At 42.5% G+C, this 24,766-nt stretch overlaps 1 protein-coding gene across 8 annotated transcripts in view; it reads left to right on the forward strand.

The window, feature by feature from the left end:
* Window positions 1-24,766, forward strand: part of BRSK2 (BR serine/threonine kinase 2) — a 320,507-nt gene that overhangs the window by 217,292 nt on the left and 78,449 nt on the right. For all 8 annotated transcript variants that reach the window (XM_071558782.1, XM_071558784.1, XM_071558789.1 and 5 more), the window contains exons 4-5: window positions 6,604-6,744; window positions 16,660-16,776. In XM_071558782.1, coding sequence (XP_071414883.1) covers window positions 6,604-6,744; window positions 16,660-16,776 — 258 coding nt within the window. The remainder of the gene's footprint in view (window positions 1-6,603; window positions 6,745-16,659; window positions 16,777-24,766) is intronic.

Below are 24,766 nucleotides of genomic sequence, written 5' to 3' on the forward strand. Positions count from 1 at the left end.
AGCTCTCTGAATTGACTACCATTCCTAGAGCATCAGAGAATGTTTCTTGGTAATCTTTATTTTTTTGTATTTATAATACTTACCTGAAATAGTTTGTGTTTCAGCATGAGCTTTCATCTAGAGATTTCTCTACATTTAACACTTTTATAATAATAAACACGTTTGTACCACCCCAGAGGACCTAACTGGTGTAGCTATGAATGTCTTGTAAATTGTCCTGAGAAAACAAGAGCTGCATACCAACATGGGCATATATACTGATGGGCTGTTTCAGGCGATCCACCTGGCAAGAATTTTAGTATTTAACACCATTTTTGCTAATGGCTGAGACGGCTTTTCATTCTTTACAGATCTGGTGTGTTTATTTGGGGTTTTTGTTATTTTGTCAGAAATACCTGGTAGCGTATGGTCCTGGTGTTATCTGTGCCAGTTGGTCTTTTTTTAACAGCATTTTTCCAGGCATTGCTCAGAGCCAGCCTGTTTCTTTAGCTACAGTCCTGATTTGGAGGTTGCTGTAGCTGCCTTGCCTCAATGAGGGCTCTGTGAGTTATTCCTCTGACCTCCCTAGGGCTTGTGCAAAGGCATCTTTTAACAAGTTGTAGCACAGTCCACCAGATAGAATGGGGAAATAATCACAAAATGTCTTTTTTACTGTTTTAAGTGAAGTGTTCATAGTATTGTAGTGCAACAGGTGTTCTCATGGAGAAGTCCTTGATGTGCTGGAACTGGACAATAATGGGACAAAACCAGCTTACAGTACTAAAACACAAAGCTACTGTTGTGAAGGGGAAGTCCAAGATTCTGTCAAGGATCACAGCAGAGAACAGTCTTCAGGAAGGAAGCTCTGTCATTAAGAGTGATGCTTTTCCAAGTGTACAGAAGATGTTAGGAGAGCACAGAATTCTTTGCCTGGGTATTTAAGAAGTAGGTGGTAGAACTTCCTTTTGAAGGCTGACCAGAGACAGAACTCAACCACAAAGGCCAAGGAAGAGATCCTAGATTGTATACAGAAGAGGCTACAAGAAATGAAGGAAGCTAGTTCATGTTAGACTAACTGTAAAAAAAAGGAGAATGATGGAGGCATGAAAAGAGTGGTCAAAGCGTAAAGTGGTCTGATATCTATTTTGCATCACCAAAAATGGAGCCAGAATGTGTTTATCAAAGATATGATGATGAATTAATTTAGACACAAGATATCTAGCTAAAATTAGACACGAAATTTGAGCTATCTGGATGGATAGAAAAATGAGTATCTTATAATAAAGAAAACAGCTAAAAGATACCACTACAGCCAAGGTGTAAGGACCTGAAGAAAGCCTGAATCAAAAGTAACACCTACACTACAAGCCCAAATTGTAATCAAACAAGCAGTCAGGTCTCTAGGGGTAGAGAAAGGAAGAAGTGTGATGGGGTGGTGAGTCTAAGAGTTTGTTTCAGCTGATGTTGTTGTGTTTGAGCTGATGGTAGGACAACTAAAGATGTTAAAGATGAAACCCAACATCAGTTTATTCAGGAGAAAAGGAAAAAGTTATACTGATTTTTTATCTGAGTTTCTAAATTTGCAAATGTGAAACTGGTGGGCTGTCACATCTTGATCCCTACAGTACAGTAAGCTGAGGTAATGAGGAGGAGAGGCACAGGGCTTTTTTGATAAATTTCTAGTTTAAGCTACAGAACAAACCACAGTCAAAGATGAGGACTGTACTGTCAATTAGAGAGGTCTGGAGTCTGTGCTCGTTCCTGGCTTAGCTAGAATGTGAGGTGCATAAAGGTAATTTAACACTACATTTCTCTACATTCATCTTGGCTACTTCCTGTCTTTTACATGCAGAAGCCATCCCTCTTTTGCTGTATTTTTAAGTTTTTGTTATTACTTCTTTCCTGTTTTGGTTCCTGAAAGAGTAAATAAAATGAACCAAAAAAAACAAAGAAAGAAAAGAGCCTAGCATGCACATCTCTGATATGATATGTAGTGGGTCATTTGAGGTTAGGAATTCAGAATCTTTTTTTGAGGAGGTGATGATGATGGGATGCAGATGGAGAAATGGCAAAGGGAATAGATTGAATGCTGCTGGATGCAATCTCTGTTCCTCTCCAATTGACAAAATTATTCTTGAATTTAGTATTCAGCTTCTTTGTTTTTAAAGACCAGTCTTGTCTCCTTCAAGCTCTGAAACTTCATCAGAGATTTTTAGTTTCATGTCTTGGCTTGTAGCAGGGACATGAGGTATTAATGCAAGATGTGGACCTTGGTGTCTTTATGAAAGCAAGCTGTGGCCTGTGAAAATATTTGCAACCTCATAAAGAATATGTCTAGTGAGGAAAAGTAATTGAGAATTTATTTTTAGCATGCACTTGGATTCATATTGAGTTGCAGAACCCTGATGTTTTCTGTCTTTTCCAGTGTTCTAGCAAGCAAAGGGGAAATTGGTGGTGGGGACAGCATGGAGTAGAAGGCACAAGGGCCTACAGGTCCTAATCTCAGCTCTGATACTGGGTGACTGTGACCCTGGACAAGTCACTTTGCTTTGCAGTTCCCTATCAGCAAAGAACAGGAGGTTAATGCTTCTTAATACTTACTTCTCATGTGAAATACAAGGCTTAGAAGAGCTGGTGTGTGTCCAGAGCATCCAACATGTGAGAGCTAAGAGCTCTTACAGAGTCTTTTGTCCTAATATAGGTCCTCTCTATATTATCCCGGCACGTAGTGTGCATGCTGCCAGTCAGAGACTGTGTCATTCCTTTCCTTGAACCTCCTTGCAATGGCTATTACAGAGCAGGTTTTCTTATGTTTTTACAGTTGGAAGACTGATGCTGTCAGTCTTCCATAGACAGGATTAAAAAATAGCTTCATTCACCAAGAAGTTGCTTTTCACCTCTAAATGTAATAGGAGAGTAGTTCTAGTTACTGTTCTGGGATTTTTAGAATTTGCTTGCTTCCTTAGAATAAATGGGAAAAGTAGTGCTATAGTGAAACGAGAATCTGTCATATCGGGGAAAGATAAAAGGGAAAGGAAACTCAGGAAAATGCTTCTTAGTGTTTTTCCCCCCTAGAGGCTACATGTTATTTTACCTTCTCCTGGATCCTCCAAGAGCTGGCATTGGCATACTTCCAATCCTATAGCACTTTGCTGAAGTGAAGGATTTTAGATGCTGATGTGAACTCAGAAGATCTGGAGTCTTTTCTGTGGCATAGATTCAGAAAAGATGTAGTATCTGTATGCCTTATTTTCCAGCGTCTGGAATAATGTTCTTTCTTTCCCTTGCTTTTTCTGTTTTGCTTTTCAGAGTATTTATTCTCTTCTTCTGTGGAGCCACTTAGGCACACTCACACACACAGAAATGGATAGATACAGATATACAGCACTAAGTGGGGTTTGTGTGAGCCATACAGTGATAGTTAGAACCAGTGCAACACTTGGAAATGTTTAAATCCCTCCTGTTGGCCTGTTTGGAAATAACAAGTGTACCACTACTGTGCCATGTAATGTGCCAGCAGAACATTGGCTTGCACAGAGATGGGGGCAGGTGCTGAATTATGGCTCTGTTTAACAGAAAATCTCCGAGCTGGGGGCTGTCCTGAAAAAACCTACATCGTACAACAGGGAGGGAATAAGGGTTGGCAGGTGACGAGGCACAAATCTGAGCTCAGGAATCCTTGCTGCAACATAGCCACGTAGTACTTGGGGGGTGATCCCTGCAGCATTTCTTTCTTGCACTCAGCCACTGTGGAATGTGTTTGTCGTCCTTCTCACTCATGTCACGTTGGGGGCTTTGTCAGATCAGAATACATCATTGCTGTGCTTCTCTGTGTCCCTTGACTTGTCATGGGCACAAATCTTTTTCAAATGCTCTCCCCTGTTCATTTCCATTATTATATCTGGTGCTTCTAGGTGGCAAGCAAAAAATGAATAACCTTGTAAATGCTCCCTGTCTTTCAATTTGTTTTATTTTTCATACAACATGTCAGTGCATTTTTGTTGAGTGTTTTTAATAAGGTGAAGTTGATGAAAATAAATTGCTTTGCAGTTCCTGCTGTGTGTGACAGAAATGCTGGGTCTGTAATTTTCCAAAACTGTGTATTTGAAACCAGTGTGGAGGGTGTTCTATATGCCTGTAACTGCAATCAGCTTTCTAAGATACCTGCCAGAAAAAGAAAGCAGCTAACAATTTGAATTGCAGAGGCAAGGTGCACTGCTGTATCCAGCTTCTGCTGGGCACAATGAGAGGGAGAGCTGTCAAGAATTTTAGGATTGATTCTGTGCCAGGCTTGGGTCTGCCATATTGGATAGTTAGCCAGATCTAATATGAGATAGAGAATGAATTTATATAGCAAATCCTCTTACCAGATTGTCTGCTAGCCAAGGTTTAGAAAGCAAGGACTGGGACTTGACAATGTGGACACCCCAGTGCCTATGGCTACTGCATTATCAGCTTTGTTCTGAACCTTTCAATTACTTGCTCAAAAACTGTCATGTGGATAAATGGTGATCTCCAAATTAGCAAGGTGTACTCAGTACACAGTCTGGTAACTACTCATCTGTCTTGGAGAGAAGATAAGCCACATATTCCAAATGTGATTTTCAAGTTAAGGTTTTTCTATTTTATTTACTTGTTTTAATGAAAGGGGGGAAAAGGTCAATGTTACTATATTTCTTGTAACTGTTTCTATTTTGATCAAAAATGCAAAAAATAAAATTGGAATTCCTTAAAGTTTGTAATTTCATTTTGTTGTTCCCTTTATGTGCTCTTTTACTACTTATTTAGCTGACAAGACAATATTAATGTCTGTCTTACTGCAGTCTTTGCTGCATTTCTGTGAGGCAGGGAAGTGCTTTCTCCTTTTGTTAGCTGGGAACTGACACAGGGAAGTCACACAGGAGCTGATGATTAACCAGGAGCTCAGGTCCCACTTTTGCAACTTCAAGGCTAATCCGTGATCATTAAGGCAATTTTAATTTCCTCAGAACGGCTTTTAGTTCTTCTACTGTCCTATCTATTTGGAAACATTGAAAATAGGAATAATTACGACCCCAAAGTGATAATGGTCTTCTTCACTTTCCATTCAAATTCAGAAAATGCCTCAGAGATTATGCTGCTTGTGGTACAGAAAAGACAGTATTCTGGATTAATTATTTTTCATTGTCCAGTCAAATTTGAAGAGTTGTATTAATGTTGGTAGTAAAACTATCTTACTGTAGAGCAAAGGATTGACGGATCATACTGCACAGACAGCACAGCTTGGTCTGCTGTGCTGTTGGAAGGCAGGGACTAAGTAGTACACTCAACATTTGGAAAAATAGCTAATTCTTGTTTTCAAGTTTTCTGTTGATGTCTCATAAACAAACTGCTGAGGGTGGGAATCCACTGTTCACCTTTACATAGTTGCATTACAGAAACCACCTGTCAGTTCACATCCCTTGCTGTGAAACCCTGAAACTCACTTCAGGGGTGTTAAACAGCAAGTGAGGAGTACAGGTTTCTGTCTCTCTTAGAGCCTTTAAAGAAGCTAACAGAGCCAAAGAACAAAAGTGATTTTTCAGTAAAAACAAAAGAATTTGTTCTATACTTGTAATTTCAGAACATGGGTAAATCATCTCCCTCTGCACTTTCTTTATTTTGTGTTAAGATAGTATGTGCCAGGCAAAAAAGCAGAGGCACTAGGCCACAAAAGCACAATGGAGATGGAAAAAGTTTACGGAGATTTCAAGCAAACCTCTTGCTTAGTCCATATTATATCGTTTGTTTATAAATGCTTCAGTTGATCATGTTTCTGCCATTTCCTTGGAAAATATGTTTCATTACCACTATTAGGCAGCATTTCCAGAGATTCATTCTGTTTTCCTCTGCTTGGCTGCCTTTCATTTCCCTCGCTTACAACAAGATGGTCCACCCATGGCAAGTTCTTTCTTTCCAGAAGGTTTCACTCTTCGCTCTGTGACTGCCAGAAGTTCTATATGAGGTCTGGAGTTTCCTCTCTTGCTCCTACACCCCTTTTGTGCTGCATTTATTCACTCAGTGTCACATTTGTCACATGTGAGTTGCAAGGACAGGAAGCTACTGCAGCAAGTCACTGATGTTCAACAGCAAAGGCTGAAGCTTTTATGTAGGTTGCACATGTGTAGTTCTTTTTTTTCCCCATAATTTACATTGTTCACCTCTTTTTTAAATTCACTCTAATTTGTTGACATCTGTCTGGTTCTGTCTGAGTGCAGCTTTGCCACAGCTGTTTTATAAAAGAAGTGTCAGCTTGGTTAAAGGACCTGAGGCTTCCTGGTACACAGTCTTACTCCACTGTATCTTTAAGAGCTACTGTGGAAACTTATACCTGATTATTCTCTTTTTGAGTAATTTTTGGCTTCCTGGTTATCTCTCACTATGATATTGGACACTGAATCCAACAGTGTCAGATCTGAAGTTTGCAGAACCCCTGTTAAAAATATTAATCACTCCTGAATTTATAATTCTGATTCTCTTCCACTGTTATATCTGAAAGTATTCTCCTTGACCACATATAAATGAAGTATTTGTATGCAACTTTGTGAGTGTGAGGGGGTTGGTATGATCACGTACTTAGAAAATTCTGGCTTTTTTATTTTCTAGGTATTTGGTGCTAGAACATGTGTCAGGTGGGGAACTCTTCGACTATCTTGTAAAAAAGGGACGATTGACACCAAAAGAAGCCAGGAAGTTCTTCCGACAAATCATCTCTGCTTTAGACTTCTGCCACAGTCATTCGATATGGTAAGTACAGCCACTTCCACAGGGGTTATCTCTTACAGAAAACCACATAAAGGGATCTTATCTTTACACTTTTACTTACTAATAAGTAATTGATGTTCTAAAGTTCCAAAAGCACTGTGTAAAATGCTGATGTATTTTTTAATTCTTGACCATCTGTGAGACCAGTCACAGATAGACTTTTCATGGAGATTATCTGTCATTTTTGATTGGAGAATTCATCCTCAGAGACCACTTTAAATAGGAAAACCAAGACTACCAAGGAAAACCAATTTCATTTCCATAGTTTTTGGTGCACTTACTAATAACTAAGAATTGCATACACTATATCAAAATGAATCCTTGGAGAAACCTGGGACAATTGTGACTACAACAAAGTCATGGTTTCCTTCAGTTTTTGAAAACCTGCTGGCTTTTGGCAACCTTCACTGAGTCCCTTCTGGGCATTTGAGTCACCATTGCCTTTAATTTCCTTTCCAGTAGGGAAGAATTTTCTAATACTTATTAATTTCATCATATTATTTAACCATCGAGTGTAGTTTAACCTGTGATTTCAGGTGGTGTTTTAAATTGGACTAGTGTCTCCTTCCTCTCCAGCAAGTTTAGAGAATTTAAATTATACTGAAATCAAGTTGTTGTAATCAATCTGAGCACAAGAGTTTCTGTATAGCTGCTGACCCATAACTGCCTGCTCCTTGCGTTTAGATTGGCTGGGGGAGAGCATTTACATTATGTCTGCATGGCTGCTTCTCCATAGCCATAGCCAGCCATAGATCTCCCACTCCAGGAGGTCAAGGGCCACTGATAGATACTGCAGTAGCTGGATTTGCATAATCACTTCTCAGTAGCCATACAGGGATTTTCTGTACCCCCAGTTCTGTGCTGAAAACTCACAAACCAGATGGCCACAGCATAAAAGGCTATAGCAAAAATGGACGCTTAAATATTTAACTTTCTTTTCCATCCCCCTCCCTACATCTCTGACTCAACAGGAAATAGTATTCTGAAAGAAAGTATATTTCTAAATGGAAAGGGAAAGAAGAGCCTTTCTTGAGGATATATTAAGAAGAGTATACTGTTAGCAGAAGAGGCAGTTCAGAGGTGGTAGATCTGGGTGAGAGGGGCCTGAGGACAATGGTACAGGTAGGGTTACAACAGAGAAATTCCCAGAGAAGTCAAGAGCAGGTTGCATACCGTAACTAGAGGGTCTAAGTTTTCTCTGTTGGCAGAGATGTCTGATTGGTTTTACTCCGTGAATTCCACAATTTTTTCCTCCCTGCCAATCAACTACACTGAGTAACAATGACCTTCTTAGAACCACCATACAACCTTGATAGCTTGCAGAGCTGTTATGTTTTATGTACACTGGGCAGTGGTGGATTGCATATATACATGTTCCCGTTCCCTAGTTGGCTTAATACTTAGAGATTCAGACAAGAAGATTAAAAAATGTTTAAGTACAACTGAAGACAAATTATTTACTCTTCCAAATGAATATTCTAGAGAAATCTGAATCTCCATTGGGATAGAAGTTTCTACTAAAGAATGCGTATATCCTTTGAGCTTGTGATGGATACCTCTTGACCTGGGAGACTTTCATAAACTGAGTGAGGATCGTGGTGAGGCTGACAGACAGACAGACAAGCACCTCTGCAAGTTTAATGATATGTGAAATCTTCGGGGCACAGTGCATGTCTCTCTTGAGGAATCCATTTTCTTCTATTAAACATACTGGACTGTGGGCAGTAGCCTTGTTTATAAGTAAATCCTCTGTCTCCTTGCAAACTCCCATCTCATGCTGAATAAGTTAGTAGTAAATCATAACCTCTCCCTCCAGGTCACTCTGAGATTTGTGTGGTCTGTGTTATATTAGATTCTGTGTTGTATTCTGGACAGTTATCAGAAAATCAGAACATGCATAAAAATATATGTGTGCAAGTATAGAAGTTAATGTGCTTTCCTAAGCAACGAAGCCTGACCTTGTCCTGTCGTGGGCCAGTGAAATGACAAATCATCTCAATCAGCCAGGTTATCCAGTTATGACCACGTGGAAAAATTAAGGCTTCTGCTTTGGTTAATGTCTAAATGGGGGTGCTTCTAACTTACTGGCAGAACAGATTGATAGCCTAGTGTCGCCAGCCCCCTGTCATTGTCCCATCTTCTTCCTGTACCTTCCAAAATACTGTGAAATACCTGTGGCTTACTTTCACAGCAGTATGTAACCACATTCAGCATTCACTACTCAAAATGCATTGATGCACCAGGATTCCTGAATCTTTGATTCAGAAAGGATTCCCCAATCCTCCCGTCAGTAAAAGGCTTCTGCTGCTACTGTGTGGAGAGATCATCTCTGTCTGAGAGGTGTTTTCAAACAAGCAGCTGAGAAAAGGAAGCAGAATGGGTGTGGAACTTGAGTCTGTTTGTGTGTTGTTTTAAAAATGGATGTGCTTTCTGTTGTTATTCTATTTACTGGAAACAGTGGGGGAATATTTGATGTACCATGATGCAGTCACTTGTGAGGTTTTGTGGTACAGGTTGGCCATGGGGGAACACTCACAGGTAACCCAGTGTAGTGTCCTCTAAGGACTTCTGTGTGTACATGGCACTGTGCCATGCTAGGGACCCACAGGCAACCGTGCACTGAACAGGCAGCACCATGCAGAGGTATCTCATGGGATCCTGCATTACCTTGCTGCTTTGCCTGAGCTGGCAAACCAAGCAGTTAGCTCAGTGATGCAGCACTATTGCTTCTTCTTCCAGCTCTTCCTCTGTGCTAACTCTCAGGGCTCTGCTGTGCTCTGCTGTGCTGCAATGCCTGGAGCAGATGCACTCAGCAGTGGTGCCAGAATTAGCAGAGGAAAATGAGGTTCCTCGGACACCAGTGTAGGACCATTCGAGCCTGGGAAGTTTTCCTTGAACAAAAGCGATGATGTTTTTGTTTTTTTTCCTAAGCTGCTATTCACCTAATACTGGGTGTCTACTCTGCTAAACTCAGGTCCTTTAAGACACCGCGTCTCGGTGCCCCAAATCAATAGTCCCTTTCGAATGTCCTGCCTCCATACTGTGGGAGGGGTCTCGGCTATATGTTCTGTCGGAAACAATATGGGAGCACGTATTGGGGTAGGTCACAAATCCTCACTTTCCTCGGGAAGAGTCTCTTTGATGCGGGTGGAGGGGATGCTGCAGCGGGAGGGCTGGCGGGCGCCTCATTGGCTGGGCGTGACATCACCGGCGGGAGCGGGGATTGGCGCCTCGCATCCTCCTGCCTTGGGCTCGGCTTTGGTCAACCTCACATTTGGTGTCTGTATCTCACTAGCTGACAAATAAAAATATGATTACAGAAAATGCCCCGTGGCAAACCTTATTATGGCTTCAGAGATAACAGATAATGCCAATTACTGCGCAGGGCAGTGGTGACATTGAGAGGAAATTCCCTGCGGTAATGAGCAGTGAGATGATTATTTCATTTTATTTTTATTTTGGTTGCGTTTCATTTTGTGGGGTTTTTTCTTTTTTTCTTGAGCATGCACAAGAGGGGTTAAGGCAGGTACTTTATGAATATTGATAAATGACAATTATGAGGGCCCTTTCTCCTTTCATTGCCTGGGGCTGTGCTTGTTTGAGCATACACAAGGAAAGCTCTTGCTGAAGTGTGTCTGTGTGTGCATGCGTAGGCATGGGGGCGTGTGACTTAAAGGACAGGCAATGAATAAGAGCTTTGTTTGACTTTGCCTTGTGTTCTTCCCATCGCTGCAGTGGGGGAAAGACTCCTCATAAAATAAAATAACACATCAAGATTTCACAGCAGTAGTGCCAAAATCTCTGGTATATTCCTGCAAGCAGGAGCTGCAGAGCACTGCCAGTAAGGGAAACACACTTTTAGGGAGAAATCTGGAGTGTCTCTAAGAAACAGAGAAAGCTGAAGAATGCCAGGTGCAATGTTCTGTCAGACAGTGCCACCCTCCTCATGACTCCTGCTCTGCCTTGCTTCATAAGGAGTGTGTTGTGATGTTTGGCAGGAGGGTCTGTCAAATGCTGAATAGTGCAGCAGTTGGACACTTTGAAATCATGACTCAAGGCCTTCAAATGCAAAATTGGTCTAGGAATTGTAGAATTTAACAACGTTGTTTGCTGGTTTGGCATTTTTTTGTGGTGGTTGAGTCTTGAGGTTTTCAAGTTCTCTTTCAGGCTATCAGAAGTGGAAAAGGTTCATTTTCCCCCTGTTGAGAGCTGATATTCACCAATCATTACCTGAATCCAGGAGTTTCACATCTGAGATCAAGACTCACTGTAAAACAATGAGGAATTTTTGAATATCCCTTGTACAGGAAACCAGAGAAAACCCATCAAGTGCAGCAGGTGCAATGCCAAAGGCAAAGTTACCAGCTCAGCTAAAGTCAGAGAACATGTATTTTTAAAAGTTTACTTCTTTATATAAGCCACTGGAAACTCAAAAATGGCATAGTCTTATTGAAAGCATAACCAGGTAACATTCTCTGGCAAGTACAGCGGTGATGATCAGACCCAAGAGGCTGTTCTGGCTTTGAAATACATGAATATATGTTTTGGGTAGAGATTGGTAGGGAGAAACAATATATTTTAATAGATTAATGGAAATAATTGTTAAGAAAGCAAGCAATATTTTATGCATACAAATCCTTCCCCAGAACTCCTCATACGTTTATAGATGTTGTCCTTTTCCTTAGCTATATTTTATATTTACTTGTTCTGCAGAATACTGTGAAAACTTACTAAAATTGAGCATAGCAACTCTGGCTGTAAACAAAGATTCTTCTGTAGGTAGATACAAGTTACATGTTTGGATGTGATTTGCAGAAGCAAGAGAAAATAATATTAAAGGCTTCTTCTGCTCATGAAATTTGAAATAATGCTTCTCAAACTATTAATTGTTACTGATAAATTATTTGCATCACATTAGGCACTTTAAGAGGCATAGTGCAGAACAATTATTCTGTGGTCTGGCCTTACAGGGAGTTTGGGGTCAGTAAGAAAAGCATTTGCAAAGTAGTCAACAATTTGATTAGTACAAATGACCTGCAACTACTCCAATTAGGAGGTTTCTTGGGTTAGAAATCTGTGAGCTGCAATGAGTTGTCATAGAAACTGATATGAACATTTCAGCTCAAAAATCACCTTAAAATAATGGCTTAGTTCGTCATCTCTTGCCAGGTGACAAACTCCTTTGAATACAATATCTAGAGACTGTCCCCACACCAAAATTGTTCTGCCAGCCCTGGCTGACAGGCAAAGTGCTTTACTTCTGGTTTTTATGTATGCTTCAATAGCTTCACTACAGATATGGGGATATTTCCAGAACAGGAAGGATAGACTAGAAAGGCAACAGAGGGAACTAGAGGAGCTTTCAGAATATCATCTCTGGCAGTGACTAGAAAGCACACATGGCCATTGTGCAAGTGGGAAGCTGAAACATGTTAATGCATATATGTGCCTTTCATTTCCTATGCACCACCTCCAAGAATGGTGCATTTTCATGCCTTGTTTAGTGACTCCCTTTCACTCACACTCTCTCTTCCAAAGCCTGCAGGATGCTGGCTCCTGAGGCCAACTTCTTGTGCTGCTGTCTTGGTTGAGAAACTCTGGGAGTCTGTGGCCACTACAGATCAGCATTACACTGACTTCCTTTGCAGTGCTGCATTTCTTGGTCATATTCTTTCTCAGCATATGCAAGGCTCAGTTGGAGAGTTTGCTGTGTTGGTCCATAAAGAAGCTCCTTTCTTCTCTTATGGTTTTCCAGTCATGTGACAAAGCCCCTACAGCTTTAGAGCCTTTAGAACAATGAAAGGGTAATGAGGCCTCTGTTCACCTGCAGAGAGAGGAGTTGATGCGGTCATATAAGACATGGAGAGCCAGAAAGATCAGCTGGAATGGGACCAAATTAGATGCATTTACTCTACACTGTTCCATTAATGCCAAGTAATTACCACATACAGTGGGATTTTTGTTTTGTTTTGTTTTGTTTCATTTTGGCAAAGAGAATTCTTTTCAAATGTGGATGCGTTAGGCAGTCCAGGCTGCTGGTCTCTTAGGTAAATTATAACAAGACTTCCCTATTCCCATATGTTCCTCTTCCTTCCCTCTGGCATTTGAAAAACTGACAATACAAAGATGAAATATGCAAATGCAGAGAGGAAGTCTCTTTCCCAGTGGCAGTGATGCTGGTTCTGCCACTCTGGTGCAAACTCCTGGCCTGACTTCTATCCCCAGGATGCTGCCTTGACAAATTCAAAGTGGTCCAAAGATGGATATCAGAGAAATGTTTCAGCTAGAAGAAAATTTTCATTGGGGCATACAATGAAATACAATTCTCTTGTGGTGGAATGTGCAAGTACTGCTTGATCCCACTGGCACCCTGATCTCTGAGAACCGGGCTGCCAAAATATGAAAAACATGCTTAGGCTGCCATGAAATTCTATGCTAACCAGCCATACTAGGCATTAGAGACTGTATTGAAAAAAGCATGGAGAAGGGTCAGAGTGATACAAAACTGCTGTATGACAGTTCTTGTATTTTAAGGCCCAGATGGCAATAAATGTAATGTTTCTCAACAGAGTCAAGACTTTTGTCTCTTCTCAGTGAAGTGATAATTTTTACAGTAAAGAGCTGATGGTTTTCCTGGCTTTATTTTTACGAATGTCTGGAGGAAGAGTAAAAAACCACCCTAAAGTCTGTTGCTACTCCAGGGCTTTTTTCACACATACTATCCCAGTCCCACAAATCCCAAGATCCCAACTTAAGGTTTTCAAAATGCTTTCTGGGAGATAGGTCAGCATTTCTGCCTGAAGATGTCGATCATCCTATGTAGACTGATCCTTTGTGGAAAAGCATTGCACAATGCAGTGAGGTGAAGCCTACTCCATGTTTGCAATGTGGACGGTGGCACTCCTTTTTTCCTCTCTTTCTTGCAGTGGCTGTCGTAAAAACCCCCATAATATATATGCCACTTTATGGGAACCTCATTTTCCCACTTGATTGCCCCTAAAAACCCAGGCCTAAAACTGTGTTGTGGATCCCAGGTGATGGGAAGACAGGTTGAAAGGGGGAGAAGGAGACCCCTATCCAATAGTGAATATTGAGCTCATTTTCAAAGGCATCATCCTTTCCCTTTCACTGCCTCTCAGTGGTCTGGGACTGGGACTGGTTCAAAGTTCACATACACTGTGCTCCTGCCGGGGCCTGTAGCAGATCTGCCAAGGCTGGAAGCTTTGAGTCATGGAAAGGGAGCATTTTTGCATTTCCTTTGGCTGCACCGTTTTCCTGAAATAAGTTGTTTTGTTGTGAGCATGCATTCAGGCTGGAGAAACTCTTGTGACCATCCTGTGCTTGGGTCGTGCTCCACCTTCATCACTCCTACGTATTTTCTCTCTTCTTTCTAAGGTGCACAATTTTAGCATAAGCAAAGGATTTCAGTTTTTAGCTACAAAAGTCACATGTCAGCAGTATGCCTGCTACAGACTGAGTATATATGTGAATCAGATCAGATCATGTAGTGCACAAACAGTGGAACAAACATGGGCAGCAGCACCCTCAACTTCTATAGCATGTATCAATTCAGCAGTCAGCCAGGAGCAGCTGCCAACACCAGAAAACAACTGTAGTCATGGAAAAACTATGTACAGTAGAAGGAGACACACTGAGCTTGAGCTGTGGGAGGTTTTCTTGTTTCATAGCATCAAACAAGCAGTTCTCAATTTACAGGGAACTATTACTGGCCCCTGAGCACTGGTCCTCAGACAGGTAAAATTCAGCACATTGCCCCAGTTGCTCTTCAGTACCCTATCAATGAAAGCCTTTGTAAGATGAGAACTGTCCAGGATGTTTGCTGGAGGAAAGATTAAATCACACACTATTGTCTCATTAGTGTCCAGCTTTCCTAGCTTGGCTTAGAACTGTGGGCCTGTCACTCCATTTCACTGCTGGAGCTGGACCATGTTAAACTTTGGCAGATGTTGAGGATTTTGCCTTTGTCCAGAACTGCTGTCCTTATTGATGGCATTAAGGGATTCCTTTCCAGGCCATTAACTAGTTATTCACTGCCTCTGAAACCTTTCCTTGTCACTCATCTCCTGCATTTTTGCCAACTATTTATGACTATCTTGTTAAAAACTAATACGTCTTCTGTCTCCAATTACCTTGAAACTGGGATTTCTATGGGTAAAGCACCATTTGGATTTTCAGATGAAAGTATGTCAAGTCTGAATCATGATGCACCATTATCTGCAGGATTGTTTGCCCATGGTTAACAAGGCCATTTTAACACTCAAGGTTTATCATGCTTATGCAAGATCAGAGACTAAATTTTAAAATATGAGAGGGAAGGAGTCATAGGTCTCAGTGATAAGGTAAATGACCAGTAACTGCTATGAATACGCACTTTTTTGTTGGAAATTTCCTTTGGAAATTATTGTTACAGTCCCCAAGTGTCCTATTACAGCGTGCTCTGGTTTTACATAGAATTGACCCGCATTATTTATAAGTTGTCTCTAACTGATCATTCCAGTCTTCTCTTCAGATCAGAGGATCTGATTTCCAAGACATTGTTATGCTGCTCCTGTTTCCCTGAGCGGGTAGTGACTGTCCTTTTTTATACTGGTATAGAGGTGGAATTTCACTTGCATGCATGAGCACTGGATGAATGTCTTTAAAAGTGAAAAGGAAATGGCATGAAGATAAGGCTGCCTTCTATGATGGGTGTCACTTGACTATTCTGGCGCTGGTTCTTTTGCAGAGTTCAGTTTCTGGTCAGGGTAACTGCCTTCAGTGAAGCATATATGCAAATGAGTGATGTTTGCCTGTCACTTACACATGTTGTGGCTGTCCCTTTCTCACAAGTCTATGTTCCAACTGGCCACCAAAGCTGGTCTGTTCTGCCTGTTTAAGTGCTCCTGTTTGGACCTTTTATTAGCAAGACATCAAAGACTCATTTTGCCTATTCATAAGCAAAAACAAGAAAAGAGCTTTTTCTTCGGTCTACCCAAAGTGCTTCCCTCATCTTTGTGACTTTTCAAGAGTTGTAAATAAAAAGAAACAAAAAGCAAAGTCCTCACAAATTTTGTGCAGGATCTTTGTCTTTGGATATAAAATCAAGTGAATGTAATAGTTGTACAAAAGCACCCGAGTACTAAAAAGGAGACATGGGGGCACAGTGTTGTTGACTGTGATTAATGGAGATTAATAAATTGGTCAATATATGAGACTTGTGATTTAGAGCAATCCTGAAGATTGAGACTGTCTGCCTTTTCCCATATTACCAAATAATAAGAGAATAAAGCTTTGATGGAAAGGAGGGAATCCTCTCCCTTCCCACTGCTGACACCCTTAGTTATAAGCAGTGCTGTGTTGAAGGGATTTCTCCATCAAAACAAATTACCCAAAATTATTTCAAAGCCATATGTGTATGTAAACAACTCCTGATAGGGACTGTTTGTGGTAGCATTTACAGCAATGATGTTTTCTTCTCTAAATATTACACATTTTGTTTCTTGTTGCTGACAGGTTATATTGATGGTGTTGCCTCCTGCCTTAAGGAGCTGGCATATCATAGAGTATATCAGCCCTAAATACAAGCTGAAGTTCTCTTCCACCTATTTCCCTCAGTTTCTCCCTCATACCTTGTTGGTACCACTGGAAGTTGAGGATATTCATTTCTTGTCAGGGAGCTGCAGGCATTGTGTTCATCAGGAGTGGGCATCTGGGATACAGTCTAGAACACTGCAAAGGCTGGATCTTGAATATGTGTGTTCTCCCACCTGGGACAGGAAATAAAATTAAATCAATTAAAATATAACAGGTTGGATGCTATTCTGGATAAAGAACAAGTTTCAGAGTGAGAAAGCTGTTGTGGATAATTTAACTCACATGTTGATCCTCTTTTTACAGCCACAGGGACTTGAAACCAGAAAACCTACTGCTGGATGAAAAGAACAACATTCGGATAGCAGACTTTGGGATGGCATCACTGCAGGTTGGGGACAGCTTGTTAGAAACCAGTTGTGGGTGAGTGTCTCAAAGGATAGTGCAAATATGAGTGATAGATTTCAGACATAGAAGTTGTCTGTAGTAAAGGTCAGGAAAGACCTGCAGACCTACATACTGCGTTGGCATTTCCCAGCAAGATAATAAATTTATATGATGCACATAGTGTATAAGAGAGCTAAAAAAAAGGGGGTTAAGTGCTGTGCAGTGAAAAGCAGGCCACTGTAGGTGTCACATACAGATATAAAAATCAAGGCTTTCAGGTTTGGATTCATCTCCATATGCTGGTATATGTTTGCATTCACTGGCCATATAATTTTTGGGAACTGAAAGCAGTAGTGTTCATAGAATCATAGAATCGATTGGGTTGGAAAAGACCTCCAAGATCATCGAGTCCAACCCTTGGTCCAACTCTAGTCCATTTACTAGATCATGGCACTCAGCGCCACGTCCAATCTGCTTTTAAAAATCTCTAGGGATGGTGAATCCAACACCTCTCTGGTCAGCCCATTCCAATGCCTGATTACTCTCTCTGTAAGGAATTTTTTTCTGATATCCAACTTAAATTTCCCCTGACAGAGCTTAAGCCCGTGCCCCCTTGTTTTATTGCTGAGTGCCTGGGAGAAGAGACCAGCCCCCACCTGGCTAGAACTTCCCTTCAGGTAGTTCTAGACAGTGATGAGGTCACCTCTGAGCCTCCTCTTCTCCAGGCTAAACAACCCCAGCTCCCTCAGCCTCTCCCCATAGGACTTGTGCTCCAGTCCCTTCACCAGCCTTGTTGTTCTTCTCTGGACTTGCTCCAGCACCTCAATATCCTTTCTGAACTGAGGGGCCCAGAACTGAACACAGTACTCAAGGTGTGGCCTCACCAACGCAGAGTACAGGGGAAGGATCACTGCCCTGGTCCTGCTGGCCACGCTATTTTTGATACAGGACAGGATCCCATTGGCCTTCTTGGCCACCTGGGCACACTGTTGCCTCATGTTGAGCTTCTTGTCAGTTAGTACCCCAAGGTCCCTTTCTGCCTGGCTGCTCTCCAGCCACTCTGTGCCCAGCCCCTAGCGTTGCAGGGGGTTGTTGTGGCCAAAGTGCAGGACCCGGCACTTGGCCTTATTGAACCTCATCCCATTGGAATCAGCCCCTCTCTCAAGTCTATCCAGAGCCCTCCTGCCTTCCAGCAGGTCGACACTCCCTCCCAGCTTGGTGTCATCAGCAAATTTGCTGATGATGGACTCAATCCCCTCATCTAAATCATCAATAAAGATGTTAAACAGGACTGGACCCAACACAGACCCCTGGGGAACACCACTGGTGACTGGCCGCCAACTGGATGCAGCTCCGTTCACCAGCACTCTCTGGGCCTGACCCTCCAGCCAGCTCTTAATCCAGGAGAGGGTACACTTGTCCAGGCCATGGGCTACCAGCTTTTCCAGGAGTATATTATGGGAGACAGTGTCAAAGGCCTTGCTCAAGTCCAGATAGACCACATCCACAGCCTTCCCCTCATCCACCAGGTGGGTCACTTGATCGTAAAAAGAGATCAGGTTGGTCAGACAGGACCTGCCCCTCCTAAACCCATGCTGGCTGGGTCTAATCCCTTGTCCACCCTGAAGGTGCTGTGTGATTGCACTCAGGATGAACTGCTCCATAACCCTGCCAGGCACGGAGATCAGGCTGACAGGCTTGTAGTTGCCAGGGTCCTGCTTGCAGCCCTTTTTGTGGATTGGGGTGACATTCGCCAACCTCCAGTCCTCTGGGACCTCCCCAGAGAGCCAGGACTGTTGGAAGATGATGGAGAGCAGTTTGGCAAGCTCTCCTGCCAGCTCCCTCATCACCCTGGGATGGATCCCCTCTGGTCCCATAGACTTGTTAGGATCCAGCTGGCTCAGTAAGTCAGTAACTATATCCTCCTGGAATACAGGAGGGCTATTCAGCTCCCTCTTCCTGTCTACCAGCTCCAGAGGCCAGTTGTCTTGAGGGCCACCTGTCTTACTGGTGAAAACTGAGGCAAAGTAGGTGTTAAGTACCTCAGCCTTCTCCTCATCTTCCTTAACTGTATTTCCCTCCAAGTCCAACAGAGAATGGAGGTTTTCCTTGCCCCTCCTTTTGTTATTAATGTATTTATAAAAGGACTTTTTGTTATCCCTAACTGAAATAGCCAAATTTACTTCAAATTCCACTTTTCTTTCCCTAATTTTTTTCCTGCATGACCTAGCTCTATCTGTAAATTCTTTGTAAGTAGCCAACCCTTCTTTCCATAGTCTGTAAACTTTCTTTTTATCCCTGATTTCTTTCAGAATCTCCCTATTTAACCATCTTCCCCTCCGGCTGGCCTTTCGGCACACTGGTATAGCCTGTTGCTGTGCATTCAAAATTTCCTTCTTAAAACATGTCCATCCCTCCTGGACCCCCTTGCCTTTAAGGGTTGTTTCCCAGGGTATGCTCTGAATCAGTTTTTTGAATAGGCCAAAATCTGCTCTCTGGAAGTCCAAAGTAGAGGTTTTAATGGTGGCACAGTGTTGACTGTGTGAAGAAGAGACTTTGAAAATATTAGGGTGTTAAAAAATAAATGAATCTAGAGGTTCTTAAATGGAATTTGCGTGTCCTGATTAGGCTGGCTGCTTGCATGCACCTCTTCATGTTCATGCTCCACACTGCTTCATTTAAGCTCACATCAAGGATTGACAGGGAGGAAGTGCAGTCCTTTGCAATTACAAGCAGGGCATGAATGCAGATACAAAGGAGACTGCTTGGATGAATATTGCAGGAGCAATCGAAAGACATTTCCATGGCAATTCAGTTGCCAGCGAAAGCTTTGTAGGACTTTGCAAGGGAGCCAGCAGCAAGGCAAACAGCTGAGCAAAGCCCAAGTGCCTGGCCAGGGACAGGACATGCTCTCAGGGGAAAAGCCCTCTTGTCACCATTGTCCCTAAGGGCACCACTGGATCATGCCCCCTACTTCCAATACTGTGGCTTGGTGCCCTGTTTGCTGTGCAGGAGGCTGCAGCTGTGAGCTGGAGCAGGGGCAGCAGCTGCTGGAGCTGCTGCAGCCTTGTACCTCTATGCCAGCTTTTAGCTATGTCTGAATTTGTTACAACAGCAAGCTCAGCAACCAAACAGTACCAGCAGATTTCTACTTCCTCGCATACAGACTGACTCTTCATGGCCTTTGGCAGTGTGAAGCCGATGACTTCAGCCAAGCCCTATCTTCAGCTGTTTACAGTCCATGCGTTTTCAGTCTCTGCTCTAGGCCAAGACAGTCTGGGGTAGAAATGTAGCCACTGGGGTTTTCTCTACAGCCCATCACTGCCTCTCAGTCCCAGGCTGTATGGCCCAGCTTTCCAAGTCATGAATAATGGAGAGCAAAGTTATATGAAGGTCATGATAAGATAGAGTGCTGGTTGATGAGTATACTGGGACCCACCCATTTTTCCTGTCCACATCTAGTCAAGATTTGAGCTCTTAACAGCACAGGTGAAAAACAAGGAGCTGTGATGGCAAGGCCAAGTGCACCTGGGTCAGGGAAATACCAGGTATCTTCAATACACACTGAGGGATGAAAAGATTCAGAGCACTCCTGCTAAGAAGGACTTGGGAGTACTGGGGAATGAAAGGCTGGACATGACCCAGCAATGTGCACTCACAGCCCAAAAAGCCAACCCTGTCCTGGACTACATCAAAAAAATCATGGCCAGCAGGCTGAGGGAGGTGATGCTGCCCCTTTGCTCTAGTGAGACCCCCAGTTGGAGCACTACATCCAGCTTTAGAGGGTCCTCAGCACAAGAAGTATGTCAACCTGTTAGAGCTTCTCCGGAGGAGGCCAAGAAGGTGATTGGAGGACTGTAACACCTCTTCTATGAGGACAAACGGAGAGAGAGTTGGGGTTGTTCAGCCTGCAGAAGAGAAGGTTCTCGAGAGACCTTATTGCTACCTTTCAGTACTGGAAAGGGACCTATAAAAAAGATGGGGACAAGGCTTTTTAGAAGGACCTGTTGTGGTACAGCAAAGGGTAATGGTTTTAAACTAAAAAAGGGTCGATGTAGATTGTATATAAAGAAGAATTTTTTGTTCACAGAGAGTGAGCACTGAAACAGATTTCCCATAGAGGTGGTGCATGCCCCATCACTGGAAACATTCAAGGTCAGGTTGGATGGGGCTCTGGAATGAAGTCCTCCCTGCAGTTACCACAAAGCCTCTTTAGATAAAGTTGTTCCCTTTCACAACCCAGTCTCAATTGCCCTGTAGGATTTTTCAAACTCCTCGGGAACCTCTCGGTAGGGTTCCTGTTCTTGTTAGCACTGAGCTCTGTCATCCAGATCTGGAGTCTCAAAGGGAGGCTTCCTTTCCATAAACTGTGCTGGAATTCAAACCTCCATGCTTCAAGCAGATCCACCCCCACATTGTGGCCTTAAAATGCACTAATAAAGAAATCAATGGAACGGAAGAGATGTGCCTGTAATGAACAGAACACAGCAGCAACGCTACGATCTCCTGCCTTGCAGATGCATTTTAAGTGTGTTGCCAATCACTAGGCCTCTGTGTGAGCTATTACACCACTTCATTAATTCTCCTGGCATGGAGCCCAGCATGGCTGATACTGGTGTCTTGTGATCTCTCTGGATGGGGTGAAGGGAGGAAGGAAGGAAGGAATATACAACAATATTGCCACACTGTTCACAGGGAAAGGTAATCCAGTTATGACTCCCTTTTCCTTGGAGCACATGCAGTAACCAAGCTTAGAGCTTTTCAAGGCAACAGTTTTACCTATTGTTGTAGTTGGTACTTTCAGCCAGCATGAAATGGAACAAACCAGAGTGAATCATGACTGAGATACTGAGCTGTAATGAGATGTTCCTCCATGCACCCAGAAGTTAATTTTGAGAATGGCTTTATCTGTACTGTGAACACTGATAATGAGATGAAACTGCAACATTTCCACTGAAAGTCACACAAGGAGTCTCCAGGTATTTCTGTCAGTCAGAGTGGGAGGCTCAGATGGGTTTGAGCCATGTGATACAGCTAACTTTGTCAGTTCAGCGGAGCGATTAGACTGCAGTCAAACATTCTTTGCTGTCACAAGTGAACTGCTAAGTTTAGTCCAAAGTTTGGGTAGTCTATAGGTCACCAGAGAGCCTTGATTGGCCTCATGAAAAGTAGCCTCATGTAGCCTGAAGTAAGATGTCTCAGAGTCGGTGCCTCAGAGTTGCTGTTTTCTGGGAGTTACTCCTTAGGTCTGCATGGTTTTCTGTAGCACTGATGACTCCCTGGACAAAACAGTAAAAGTTCAATCTAGTTGTGTTTGTATAGGAGAGAGAGGTAAGGATGGACTTGCTGTTTCATTGACATAATTTCTCACTTGACAGACTGCACATTGGGTCTTCATTGTAATAAATCCCAATTAATGGAAATATATGTTGAGAAAATCCTGTATATACGCAGCACAGAGGAGTAAGCCATAGTTTCAAATATGCATTTAGACCCTTGAGGGGAAGTGGGGATCTATGTAGGGTCTGCAGGACTTACTCTATTTATGGCAGAAACTGCACAGCAAGGCAGCCTTATGGAGAGATGGTACTTGAAATACCAAATTAACAGTAAGTCTCTGCATTCCTTTAGGAGCAGGGAAGGTCTGTCAACTAACAGCAGACAAGGAAGGAAGAGAAAGATGTGATAGGCTGCTGCTTCTAGTATTTTAGTTCTCTTCAGCTCTTCTTCCTCTTTACCCTTCCAGGCAGTGGCATGCAGAGACACTCCCCTGTCTCTTTCATAGCTATTCTTCACAATGTACTGCCTTGCAGTGTTCAGAATTGTAGATGTTGTCAAATCCATCCTGAATTGTCAATAGGTAAGAAGAGTGAGTGCCTTATGGTTAAACCACTGGACTGAGACCCAGGTTATCTGAGCTTGATCTCTCTCTCCCTGCTGAAGGCATTCAGGGTGGTCTAGGACAAGATGCATTGCCTTTCCCTGCTTCAGTTCTCCATCGTAGCAAGTCACTGAAGTACCTAAGTTGCTCTGAAACATAAAATGCAGTGATTTCTGTAGGAGTCTTGGAAAAGTAGGAAGAGTTGATGCATTCCCTAGACCTTGTTCCCTTTTCTTGAACTGAGATGGCTTATGGCTAAAATGAAGGATTAAAAGAGGATAGTGTTGTGTTACAATTCCTAGGAGTTTGTAAAGATCCTTCAGAATTCACCATTGCTCTTTACAGAAACCTGGCAAACTAAGTTTTTGCCATCTCTTCAGTTCTCTCAGTTTCACTCTTCACAACTTCAAAACACTACTGGGTGAAGGCTGGTGAAAGCTACTGGGTGACAGAGAACTTGCAGCAGTGCTAGTCTCTGTGCTGCTCATCTCCCAGCCTCTCTATCCCAAGACCTAGGACAGAGCTGGCATGTAAACGTAACTTGCTCCAGCACCAGACCTGCCCTCAGCAGAGTCAGTCAGTAGGGAGCCTGATACCACTGCTGACAGCCCCCCAGTTAACTGACTGTATGCTACAGTTCCCCCATACTGGTGTCTCCAAAAGAACCCCCTGATTCAGAGAGATCATAGAATGAGCTGGGTTGGAAGAGACCTCTGAGGTCATCAAGTCCAACACTTGATCCAACCCCACTTTGATTACTAGTGCCACATCCAGTCTGATCTTAAAACCTCCAGGGGTGGTGAGTCCACCACCTCTCTGGGCAGGCCATTCCAATGCCTGATTACTTGCTCTCTAAAGAATTTCTTTCTGAAATTATTGCATATGGGAAAAGCAATGCTGACTGTGATTTCACTGTGAGCAAGAGAAAGCCTTGTCGCTGTTGGTGGCATAATGGAGGAGAACAGCAACTTGCAATCCCAGCACAGTCAATTCTTCTGCTCTCAGGTGTCCCTAGAAATTCCTAGCAACACTTTGCTGACCCACAGATTGACTGGATCTTTCAAAGGCACATGTGGAGATAACCAGATCAATGTGGCGAATGTAATATGAAAACAGTATAATTAATATTTGCAAACCTAAGACGCAGTGATGAAATCCTCATTACTGGACTGATTACTGCCTCTTTTTGAGCTCAAGGTATTTGGAGCATCCAATGCACTGTGTGTTTGTTAGAAATGCTAGCAGAGATCATCTAGTTCCCGCTTCCCTCACATCCGTATTTGGTGTATCAGTGCATCTGTGGTGAGCAGATAATTCAGGGGAGAAATACACCTCAGTGTCCAAGCACCACTTCTGATTTTAATGACAAGGCATGATGCTTCATGTATTCTTTACCCCTTATAATAAAATGTGTACATATGTCTAAAACATATGCAAGTGTCCCCTGTCCAGTTATTGTTAGGGTTGCAAATTTAAGCTCTTGAATTTGGAAATGCCAGAATTAGTATTTTTTGCCCTATCTCATCAAGGGCTTCCATTCTCAGCGCTCCATTCTCATCTCCTTCATGATTTGTATTGTAGTCTTGCTGACTTCTCCCAGGCATTTCTGCTCCATGTTTGGCCTCAAATCCTAGATTATTTTCTCTTTTCCATTAGGTTCTAGCACTAGTTTCCCTTCCCTGGTTGTCCAAGTCAGTTGCTGTCAGTTCTAGATCTACTTTGTTAGTTTAGTGATCAGGTAGTTTTGAAGTTTGGTCCCTTGTGATAACCCCAGCCACAGCAGCTCATAGTATCAGTTTCAGATTAAAAAGTTATTCTGTGAAGTGTTACCAGTGCAGGTGGAATTTTGATCCTGATGCTCTAGAGCATTTCTGCTACTAAATGCAAACTGCAGTTTTCTAGTGGCAGTTTGAATCAATTCTTCTAGAGAATGCAAATAAATACTCAAGTTTTCCCTTTGCAATCGAGGATACTAGAAATTTTTCTTGGTTTTTTCTTTTTTTAGTGGAAAAAAACATGTAAATTAGATAGTGGAAATGCTTCAGCCCATACACAACATGCATGCAAACAAAAACATGAAACCAGTCTGAGACAGGTGAAAAGCAAGAAAACTTGTAGCAAGTTGTAGGGAACTGAAAATGAGGA

This window comes from Pithys albifrons, chromosome 6 (genome assembly GCF_047495875.1).
Source record: "Pithys albifrons albifrons isolate INPA30051 chromosome 6, PitAlb_v1, whole genome shotgun sequence".
NCBI classification, from domain to species: domain Eukaryota; kingdom Metazoa; phylum Chordata; class Aves; order Passeriformes; family Thamnophilidae; genus Pithys; species Pithys albifrons.